The sequence below is a fragment of the Alosa pseudoharengus genome, unplaced genomic scaffold (assembly GCF_046254945.1).
Source record: "Alosa pseudoharengus isolate Yale_2024_CS ecotype anadromous, Long Island Sound unplaced genomic scaffold, YU_APseudo_1.1 YU_APseudo_1.1_scf_13, whole genome shotgun sequence".
Classification (NCBI taxonomy): domain Eukaryota; kingdom Metazoa; phylum Chordata; class Actinopteri; order Clupeiformes; family Clupeidae; genus Alosa; species Alosa pseudoharengus.
The window spans coordinates 5544630-5556890 of NW_027468598.1; the positions used below are offsets into that span (position 1 = coordinate 5544630).

General features: G+C 40.5%; 1 protein-coding gene across 1 annotated transcript in view; it reads left to right on the forward strand.

Annotated features, from left to right (window-relative positions):
* The window catches only part of ryr1b (ryanodine receptor 1b (skeletal)), a 68817-nt gene extending 63730 nt beyond the window's left edge, over positions 1-5087 (forward strand). The window contains exons 99-106 of the mRNA XM_076281897.1: positions 1290-1350; positions 1457-1603; positions 2128-2262; positions 2449-2605; positions 2792-2856; positions 2993-3093; positions 3393-3444; positions 3537-5087. Coding sequence (XP_076138012.1) covers positions 1290-1350; positions 1457-1603; positions 2128-2262; positions 2449-2605; positions 2792-2856; positions 2993-3093; positions 3393-3444; positions 3537-3632 — 814 coding nt within the window. The 3' untranslated portion in view covers positions 3633-5087. The remainder of the gene's footprint in view (positions 1-1289; positions 1351-1456; positions 1604-2127; positions 2263-2448; positions 2606-2791; positions 2857-2992; positions 3094-3392; positions 3445-3536) is intronic.
* Positions 5088-12261: the final 7174 nt, after the last annotated feature.

A 12261-nucleotide genomic window follows, 5' to 3' on the forward strand; every position in this document is an offset into this window, starting at 1 on the left:
CAATAGGTTGAGCTTAGCTTTGCTACCAACGTGCACACGCATGCATTGAATAAACGCTCATACCACGACTTAATTCTATGCCTCTATGTTTGATGACACCAAATTAACAAGTATTTCCTACTAATTGCAGAAACGTTTGTTTTCTTTTTCTGTCCGTGGTTCCTTGATCAATTGCGCAGCAAATTATCAGACGATGCCCCGGGAATAATTTCACTCTGCAGACCAGCATTGTCCACGTTGCGGACCGCGGCCCATAGTTTGAGAAATGGTGACCTGCATGCTGCCATATTAAGGCCTTTTTATGGTGTGTTTTAGCCGGGTTTTCATGTGGAATGCTGTGTAGAAATCTGGCACCCTATTGAACGAAGTTAAACTGAAAGAGCGTGCCGTTCACAGACACCAGAATGAACGAGTTCACAGTAACGTTCATCAGGCAGTAATGCAGGACGTTCAGTTCAAGTTCGGTCAAAATATGAACGAGTTCATGAACTTTCGTTCAATGAACGCGTTCAGGCACAACACTGTGTGTTATCATACACTTACAATGACATGTATGCTTCTAATGAACACAATCAAATGAAACTATATAAACAAAGGCTTAGTAAGGCTAATACACATAACACTGATTTGAGAACCTGAAGCAGAGGGTATAAAAGAGTGTATACTCTATCTAATATTCTCAAACACCCATGTGCCTATACAATGGTGCTTGAGAGTTGTGAAAATTAGAATGTGCTATATTTCCATGTAAATATTGCTTAAACGTTGTTAGATTTCTTATTATAGATAACCAATTTATAGAAATGAGACAAAAATATACTTCATATAAAATAAACAATACTTTGTTTGGTTAAAATACATGTCTCTGTTCTGTCTCTGTCAGTTAATATTTTTTAGCTATGTTTTTTAGCTACATAACTACAGAGTAATATTCATTATGGATTAAAAATGATGTGGATATTTATTAATTGTCATTAAAACACATGGGTATTTATTTATTGTGTTTTTCATTTTTATTCTATTCACATTTTCAATAACTTGAGTGTGTATTAGTACATTAGTACATAGAATATTTAGTATACAACTTTAGTTGAATTCTTTACATAATGAAATGTCATGACATAATACTCACATCATTTCAATCACATCAATACTGCATTTCATTGTGTTTGTACTTGTAAACTGCCCAATGACAATAAAGTTGAATCTAATTTAATCACTAGAATGTCTTGAGAAGTCAATGAGCTGAATAATTTTGATCTACATGAAAATCTATCCCTTCATATTAGGATCACCTCATTCGACATCAAATACCAGCTCTGGAAGATGGGTGTGGTGTTTACAGACAATGTGAGTGAAGGAATATTTGAGGCCAGAAACAAATTCACAAAGTTATTTTTACTTTGTTTGGGTCAGTATTCTTGATGAACTGAAGTGCATTCTTTTATCCTTACAGACCTTCCAGTACTTGGTGTGGTATATGGTGATGTCTATGTTGGGACACTACAATAACTTCTTCTTTGCCTGTCACTTGCTGGACATCGCTATGGGAGTCAAAACGCTGCGCACCATTCTGTCCTCTGTCACTCACAACGGCAAACAGGTATGGCCAGATCACTGGACTGTTCTCTGGTATTCTAGTGTAGTATTATATTTATGAAGTGGTTTGTTAGAGGTCAGAACCACTGGAGTTGGTCAGTTATAATATGATTTAGTCACACAAAAAGACTCAGATATGAGTTCCATTCCCTTCTGCCACTTTTAGGCCCTTAAGTTACTTTTACGTTTATTCATTTGGAAGACACTTTTATCCAAAACGACTTACAGCAATAGAATAATATTTAAGCTACAGAGCTACAGCTTCAGCAATAGGATAACATGTAAGCTACAGATCTACAGCTTCAGCAATAGGATAACATTTAAGCTACAGCTTCAGCAATAGGATAACATTTAAGCTACAGACAGAGCTACAGCTACAGCAATGGAACACCACTTAAGCTAGGCACTTTAATTTAGGCACTTCATTGCTCCAGGGAGACTGGCCCCTGCCAGTGTTGCCTGTAAGTCACTGTCAATGGATAAATGCATAAATAAACCTGTTTGTGTGTTTTCTCTGTGATTGGTCAGCTGATGATGACTGTGGGCCTTCTTGCGGTGGTGGTGTACCTGTACACTGTGGTGGCGTTCAACTTCTTCCGAAAGTTCTACAATATGAGTGAAGATGAGGATGAACCAGACATGAAGTGTGATGACATGATGACTGTGAGCATGCTATATTGTCTCCAACAATCCTACACTAGATGTTTGCTATTTTTTAAGATTTAATGTAACTTTGAACCCTCACAGTTATGCATCAGTATACAGTTTCAGTGTCGCTGTATGAATGACAGACAACTTCATCCATGTCCCTATATGTACATAACTGGAGCGCGTGTGCTCTGTTCTCAGTGCTACCTGTTCCACATGTATGTGGGTGTGAGGGCTGGTGGTGGCATTGGTGATGAGATCGAGGACCCAGCTGGTGATGAATACGAGCTCTACCGCGTGGTCTTTGACATCACTTTCTTCTTCTTCGTCATTGTTATCCTGCTCGCCATCATCCAGGGTAAAAAAAAAAACATACAGAGATCAGCTTGTGTTTTAACAAGGTTGAAGAGCATGTTAAACACTGATTTAAGTTGGCACTGGGTCATATTAAATCAACTGTAAAAGCACATGTAGAATGTTGGCTGCCATAGAGCAAAGCAGATGCCATCGTCCCCCATCTGAGGTGATCTGTGGTTGTGTGCAGGTCTGATCATTGATGCCTTTGGTGAGCTGAGAGACCAGCAGGAGCAGGTCAGAGAAGACATGGAGGTAAGAACTGTGACCGCCACCAGACTCTTAGTGATGGTTTGGCATCAAATGTGTGTTTTTAAGTATGATCTTGCCAAAATAAAAGTATTTGGAAAGTACAGTTTAGACTCACAAACGGTTTTTATGATTTCTCCAGACAAAGTGCTTCATCTGTGGAATCGGGAGTGACTACTTTGATACAACTCCGCATGGCTTTGAGACACACACCCTGGAGGAACACAATTTAGCCAACTACATGTAAGTGTATTGTCTTAATCAACTACATTTAAGTGCATTGTCTAATTCAACTACATGTAAGTGCATTGTCAATTTTATAATTGGAGTATAGGGGTTCAGCTAAAAGTGCATAAATACAAACGGAACATATGCATAGTTTTGCAAGTCATACATAATTTTATGTTGAATTTGCTGTACTGGTCTATGTCAAATTACCTGTCACAGATGTCCATACCTTAGGTGACAGACCATATAATATGAACAGACTCTTTTGTATTGGTGATGGACGACAGGCTCTTAACATCTGCTTTCCTCCACAGGTTCTTCTTGATGTATTTAATCAACAAAGATGAAACGGAGCACACTGGACAGGTATGTGTCTAAAATAGTTTTAATCTCTTTGTGACCCGCTACTATACACACCCCTCTTATTAATATACCCACACCACTGTTTCTCCCTCCAGGAGTCCTATGTGTGGAAGCAGTACCAAGAAAGATGCTGGGACTTCTTCCCAGCTGGAGACTGTTTCAGAAAACAGTATGAGGATCAACTGGCTTAATGGTCATTTGGAAAGCATATATGTTTTGGAAACGGAGGCAAAGCAGTAGACCAAAGAGGAAAAGGGAATAAACAGCTAGCTTTGAACTGAAGCTGAAGTGTATCAGTGAGAGACGTTACACAAAACACTAACAAAGGATGCAGAGAACACATGTTTTCACAGAACCCGTCAAAACACCTTGTATTATTCATGACAACTCAGATGGATGATGAGCCCAGCTGATCTTCGGTCGAACTTCACCCTCACTTTAACACGTCATCGTCGCTCCCACCTTAAGTTGCTGCTGATTGTAGTCCATCACAGTGCCTAATAGTTGTTTTTTATAAAGCAGACTATGGACAGACACAAAAGTGCTTCATTATCAGTATGACTAGTGCTAGAATGGTAATTATAGCTTTGCTCTTTTTATTAGACCTAATACTACACACAGTAGTTATAGTTTTTAATCCAATTGTAACTAATGCTAGTTTTATAGTTTTATTTGTTTATTTTTGTTGTTCGTGATATTGCCCCCCTTTACTGTCTAATTACAAGTATTAAGTATTTGTATTACAAAAAGGACATGATTGAGGCTGATATCCCCTGCCTGGCACTTGACTCTTTCTCAGAAGAAGAATATATGCAGCCAATAGCAGGCCCATGATTGTGTCTCCTCTAGGAAAGACAGTTTCCTGATAGGATCCTCCTTTGAGATCTCTGGAGCTGACTATCATTTTGGAATCCATATTGATGTAAGTAATACCTGTTGAAATAGGTACAACTCGATGGAAGAAACCAGTTTGCACTCTAATGTCTTATTTCGTGGTGACTCTCATCACGCTCATTCAAGTGTCTATAGTGAAATAATGGTCAACATTAGCACAAAAGAGCTCTTCAGAGTTGCAATGTGAAAAGCAGCCCCTGTGTCCTCACTGAGGATTTATAAATTCACATTGCAGAGATTTACAGATGTCTTTAACTATGAAGGCCAGTGAATCCAATATCATATATTCATTGTGGCCAATGTCATGCAACAAAACAGAAATTGTGTTTGGCTTCATTGAAGTGGTCTGAAGATAGCCTAATGACTGTTTCTTTAATCAGTACAGATTTATCTACCTGGTTTCTTTAGAGCTTTTAAGTATAAAGCCATTGTGTTTTCTGGATTTTTATCATAGTTATTTTCAGCAAAATGCTCTCTTATTTTTATTTATTGATTGATTAATCTTGAAGGACAAACTACTGGTTGTCATTTTACATGATGTTTATGACCACCTGAAAACGTATGCACACTCTCTCACAGACACACGTCTTTATTTTGACTTGACCTTTGTGTTCAGTCTTTGAGGTGTGAGTGGCGTGTGCTGGGGTTTAGGAGATAATGGCCCAGAGAGAGTAATGGCATGACTGGCAAGTAGAGAAAGAGATTTCTAACTGTGTGCCATCTGACTTAAACCTGTGTCTCAAATAAATAAATAAAACGGATTTCAATATTTTAACAGCATTCCTGTCTCCTGTGTAATATATGTTTTTTATGCCTCTGCACTGGTGATAGCTGTGGCCGGCGGAGGCATTATGTAAGGGATAACGGCCGCCGAGGTGTCCTGTTATATGGAATTAATGGACGAGGGCGGAAGGCAAAGAACTCCCCGACGCGCAGCGGAGGCCTCCAGCCAAGTCCATGAATTCCGTAGGCTATAACAGGATACCTCGAAGGCTGTTATCCCGCTTATCACCTGGTTGCCACTATACAGGGGTGCAGCTACCCATTTTTTGAGGGGTATGCAACAAAAAAAAACACAATCAACTAAAGTAAAACAAAAGGCCAATAATTTACACTATTAGTTAAATTATTTTTTTTTTTACTGTCGCATCCCTTGACATGCCATCTCATTTTCCCTCTTTCTTTTTCTATGTTTAGCCCCCGACAGTTTTTTTTGCTGTATCCATCTTTTTCCGACGGCAACTACTCCCTGCTCACTCAGCGCTCACCTTAAATCTTATGAGATAGGGCGCCTACTCTAGCCTGTTAGTCCTCTAAAATGTTATTTAACATTGAGGAAATGCAGAAATTATTTAAAAACGTATAACAGTAGCTAAATATAGAATATACCAAATATATTATTATTATTATTATTATTATTATTATTATTATTTTTACCACTGCTTTGGCGCCCCCGCGGTGCTGCGCCGCATATTAGTGATGGGACAACCGACTCTTATACGCAAGTCGGTTCAACCGGACGGTCGTTGGTTGGCCTACCGAGTTAATAGATTCGGTCACCGGTTCGCGCGACGGGGGGGGGGGGGGGGGGTTGTTATCTTGTGCGTTACTTCCCCCGCCATAGTCGCTCCAAGACATGTAGCCTCAAGCTGCAAATGTCATGCTCTCCATGTCTCTGAAATTAGCTGACATACACACTCATATTGACCTACACTAGACTCAAGCACTGCCCATGGTTACATTCGGTCTTGTTCAGTAGTCAGCTGTGCGCGGTCTCCTCGTGAGCCTACCAATAGCCTATTCACTTCTAACATTTAACTAACTACCAAGATAACATAGCCTATGTCATATAATATTTCCCCCCTTTGTAATTTAGCATATGAATTTCAATGAACAATTCCAAGATGCACGAAACATAAAGGCTTTTGGGATCAGTTAACTCAACTTACCAAGAACCTAGAAACCCGTTTGATTACTTATGCATTAGCACGGTTACGGTCTCTAACCTGTTGTAGGCCTACAGTCTCCTCGTGACAGCCTACCTACCAACAAACATCTCATTTAACATAACTACCAGATAACATGACGTATTTGTATTTTATATCCATCGATAATGTAGCCTATGAACATCTATAGGCTATACAATCACCTAAGATGCACGAGAAATAAATAGGTTTCTGCGAACTCAAAGTTGCGATAACACCCGTTTGATTAGACTCATACCCTCGGTTACGGTCTCCTTCAGTAGCCTGGCGCGCGGTCACTTCGTGAACCTATGAAGCCAGCAACATTCACCTCTCTAACATTTAACTTTCTAACTACAAAGATAACATGACGTGTATTTGTAGGCTATGTGATGAACTTCCCCATCGATATATGAATGGCCATGAACACAAGCATCTACGATGCACTAAAAACAAGGCTTGGAATAACTTGCCGCGAACCTAGACAACCGTTTTGATATAGACTCATAGCCTATACCTCGGTTACGGTCTCGTTTAGTAAGTAGGCTATGCGCGGTCTCTTCGTGACGAAGCCAGCAACATTTAACTTTATAACAGGCTACCTAGATAACGTGTAGCCTATTTGAAGCTTATGTGATGTAGGCTACTTCCCCATCAATAATGTGTAAATTGCCATGAACACAATCATCTAGGATACTAGAATAAGGCTTGGTTAATAACTAACTTGTCGAGAACCTAGACCGTTTGATAACATTACTCACCCTCGGTTACGGTCTCGTTCAGCCTGGCACGGTCTTCGTGAGGCTACTATGAAGCCAGCAACATTCACTTCTCTAACATTTCACTTTATAACTTTAAGATAATATGACGTGTATGCTAATATGAGATGTAGGCCTACTTCCCCATCGATAATGTGTGAATTGCCATGAATAAATCCATCTAGGCTACGATGCACTAGCAATGGTATGAATCAAACATGCCGAGAACCAAGACAAGATAAAGGGTATACAGCGGTTGCACGGTTACATTCGGTCTCTGTCTCCTCGTGACAGCCTGCAGCCTACAGTCATTCACTTCTAAGCATTTATTTAACATGACTACTAAGATAACATTAGGCCTATGTGTATTTGTAGGTATGTGATATAATAATACTTTCCCATCGATAAGATTTCGATGAACATAAGCATCTAGTTTGCACTAGAAAGGCTTATGTGATCGGTTGATTACAACTTGCCGAGAACCTAGCGAACTGTTTGACTCGTGTGGCAGTCACGGTTACGAGGCCCGGAGAACCTAGCGAACTGTTTGACTCGTTTGGCAGCCACGGTTATGAGGCCCAAAACCATGCAGGCTCATCATAGTTTGACTGATTATACTACCACTCCAATAGAGGCGCTAATACGCGATACGATGAAAGAGTAGCGACGAGAACACTCGAGCACAGCCAATCAAGCCAGTGTTGCTCTGTATGTGAAAACGAATGATGTTAGGAACACTGAGTCGGTTTTTGACGTTTGGCACTCGATTCTCCCGGCTCAGTGACACGAACCGGGTTATTTAACCGACACTTCGGTCAGTTCGTCAACACTACCGCATATAGCGCATACCCACTTTTTGCGCCACTGACGGGCGTTTTCCCGCGATCTCACGTAGTTTTATGCGATGGCACGCGACATCTTATGAAGCAAAGAACCTGACTGTTTGTAACTGTTTGCGTCCTGTTTCTTGTGCTTTTTTACTGAGGGCAATCATATTCATCATTGATATCAATTGCAACACCCAGAGGAATTAATCAGCGGACTTTGACCTACACCACACGCAGTAGCCGCAGTAGCCGGCAGTCACGAGACTCTAATCATGTATATAATGAGCACTGCATTACTCAGCGTCTCCGTGGCACACATAGAAGAGGCAGCACTGTGCTATGTAGCACTTTAAGAATTGCGTCGCCGGTTCGAATCCGACAGCCGTTTCCGCGGTCTCACGTTGTTTTACGCTACGCCGCCCTCTGGTTCCCGATCGCCCGCGACATCTTATGAAGCAAAGAACCTGACTGTTTGTAACTGTTTGCGTCCTGTTTCTTGTGCTTTTTTACTGAGGGCAATCATATTCATCATTGATATCAATTGCAACACCCAGAGGAATTAAAATAAATTTTACAAAATAGGGGAATGCCGCGATCGGCGGACTTTGACCTACACCACACGCAGTAGCCGCAGTAGCCGGCAGTCACGAGACTCTAATCATGTATATAACATATATATAATTCCGTGGAAATGCATGGATTCCAGTTACTGCTACTGGAAGAAACTGGAATCCATGCATTTCCACTGAATTATTTTTGAAATCTGATCCCTTATCATACCTGTTCATTCTTACTCGTCGCTCGACTTATCCTGACTAAATTCAAGATGGCTGCAAACACTAAACTTCGTGAAGATACTGTCTGCATAAATCGTCTTGTAGGCTAAGTAAACTACCAGTGCTTTTTCAAAGTTCTCAATGTCTCGTTTTAAATGTCAGGGCCCTCGGATGTCTACCAATGAAGTGTGGAGATACATTGAGCCTCGTAAATGGTGTAAAACAGTGATTTATTTGCATGGCTAGCCCGAAGCACTACCATTGAAAAAGCTGTTGGTAGCATCGGCTAACTAGCGCCAGATTTTGGAGTGCAGGGGACAAGCCGAGATGGTGAGACACACGTTCACACTCGGCATCATGTTTCAACACACTTTAGGTCAATATCACACCGGAATTCTCCTTTAATGCGGGAGCGGGACAGAATATTGCGGGAGCGGGCAGGCGCTCAGTCCCGCGCAGACCCCTGACATCACCGTCAAATCGCGTCAAATAGAGGATATTTCAGAACTATTAACGTGGACAGCTCCCCTTACAATCATCTTAGGAGCAGTGCATCTTCGGGAAACAGTCGGAAAAACCAAACAAACGATCGTAAGATGAATTGTAGAAAACCTTCGTAAGAGCGTTTCTCCGTCGTTATCGGGAGACTGGGCCCTGGAAAGAGAAGTCAGAAACAAGAAACTCGTTTTTTACCTTGTAACGTCCACATTGTTCTGCCGAATTTATGCTAACCGTTTCGGTAGCTTTTAAACAAATCCATATATCAGGCCTACCTTTTCCACAGTTTGAAATTTCTCCAGCAGAGGGGGAAATATAGCTAATCCTGCCATGTTTCCCTTTAATGAATAATCGTGATAAATAATATTGTGATCTCAATATTGATCAAAATAATCGTGTTTATGATTTTGGCCATAATTGTGCAGCAACTAGCCTATAACATCACGCTTTGCATTTTCTAGTTTGAGTAGGCCTAGCCTATTAGCCTACTGCTCGGGACATTTCTCCTCCACATAAAATTAGAGAAAAACTTTCAGTGACTGAATCAAACTCTCTCCACAGGAAAACGGTGTAGCCTAACTGGTCCCCGCCGTGTCTCTACTCTGGCTGGCTGACTGACCAATGTCAGGAAGCATATGGGAATGTAGGCACGTAGCTGAAAGTACATTCACATACTGTATGCTTTTGGTTTGCACGTAGCTGAAAGTACATTCACATGCTTGACAGGTCACGTACATCATTCTCAGAAACTGTTTTAAAACGTGAGTACCTACAGTGACATTGTCATTTCTCATATAGTCTAGCTCTTGTGCTGCTGCCTGTCTAGCCACAACAGAAGCTGTGATATCTCAGGATATCTGTCAAAACAAGATATAGGCACTTCGTGACTCACAGTGGCTCTAACGAAAAGTGCATTCTCTGTTGGGATAGTGATGACAGACAAACCGAGAGAGATAAATGACAGCAGCAAGGTTTCCCATTATCTCATACTAATCGTGTATTCTTTGTTCATAGTCTAACGTATTATGATCTGTCGGATTTGCACTGAGTTGATTCTCAATAATAGCCTACGGAACAATATGCGTTCAATATATGTATCAGTTCAATACGGAACACATCTTTTTAATTTCAAATAAGGGACGATTCCGTATTTTATGGAACGGTTGGCAACCCTATCAGGACCGCGTTTTGTTTTCCTTCCCAATTGTATTCAATGATTCCTTATTCTGCGACTCAATACATTGGCTAGTGTTTGTAAGTTTGGACCATTATAAATTTAGTAGGCTATTCTGGACTACGGTAATGACGTTTAGTAGCACGTGAACGGGCACCTGCACATAACAGAGACTTATGGACTACCTTAGTTTAATCCGTGAAATCATCTGTTTGTCTTTATTCAGAGTCAACAAGTTAATTAATTGTTTCGGCTGACCTTGTAAATTAACGACTGCTTTGAATTAAGAATGCTTTATCTCAGGAACACCACAAGGTACATGCTCAAAATTTGGTATTAATCTTCAATTTGACTCAAAGATGAAGTGATTAGAAAGTTCAAGGTCACTGTGACCACATGTACAGTAGGCCCTATGTCCCTTTAATGTGAATGTCGGGGTATTTCAAGGATTCCTTGAAGCATGTCCTTCAAATTGGGTATGAACGTTCACCACTTGACCTAAAAGATCATTGGTTAGATTGATAATCTATGTATTACCTGCCTCACCACACACACATACACAAGGCCTACCACTTTTTTTTTGTGTATTGTTATAAAATGGATGATTGGAACTCCCCACATTTTTGTGCAGACATACAGTATATGAAATGTATATATTGTACCAGAAATATCCATCTACCCTCTGTTGGACTTTCTTTTCTCTGTTTGTGTGACTTGGAGTGTGTGTAGTAATAAGTAGGCTTTGAAACTGTGTGTCATCTGTTGACTGAGTTGCCTACTGAGGGGTGTAGCCAGACAATATGGGTCGCCTGAAATCAAATCAATTTGGACCCACCTTGTATCCACTGGGAACACACAGATTACATGACTTGCCTTCACAGATACAGATTACAAGTGACTAGCGAAGGAGAGACTGTCTATTGCCAATTTTCTATGACTGCCAAGGCAACGTTTAGTTGATCATTAAACCTTAATGCCTGGCACCTTGCTTTAATTCCACTTATCAAACTAGAAGACATCCAACAAACATTTTGTTTGACTGATCTGTCAATTCACTGAAGGTATGTTGTTTGAGATCTCAGTTCTAAACAATTGCAGATTGTTTGCAGAATCAACTATAATCTTGTGATGTAATGTTATCTTGTGAATGTGTCTCATTTGCCTTCCCCTCTTGGGTAAATGGTAACGAAAACCAGACATTGTTGGGGACAGGCTTGCTGAAATATATTTTGAGTAGGAATTTATTGAAATGAAGAAAGTAAAGAGGGAATTGACACACACAGTGTGCTTGACTGTTTCAAAATATTTGGGCGGAATTACAACATTCAGAGCTAATAGTTTTTGTCTCAGAATGTTTCAGGATATGTGTGTACATGACCCCTAATCAAGTGAACTAGTGATAAAAGATCATGTGTACTAAAGGAGCATTACAGAGTTCCTTTATGGTATGCAGCCCCTTGCTTTGGCGTTATCACATTACTTAATTAAACACACACCCTGCTTCCAAGACTTCAGGCTGGCAGTGAGAGATGCCAGCCCTTTCATGTCCTTTTAACATCGTAAGTTACAATGATACAAATCTCATCCTGCTGTTTAGTTTTGATCAGGAAAATGTTATAGACAAAATTGTATACCTTTATGACAAATATAAATAATCAAGATTTTTCTTGAGCAATCATACATAGCAAAGCAGACCCTGCATACGTAAGCCCCACCCCACATTCTCCCCTTTTTGTTGATGTGTATGTACCACTCCTGCTTCCATTGAAACAGGCCTGCTGATAAAGCTGAGCAAATAATGGAAGTTTACTGTGCCTGGTATTTGCAGGCTTACTACCCCACCCTTCATAGTGCACATATAAATAAAAGATTGCCAGACGCTGGGCTCTCTTCTCATTCACACGGTCTCTGGGTCTTCAGCTTGCCACC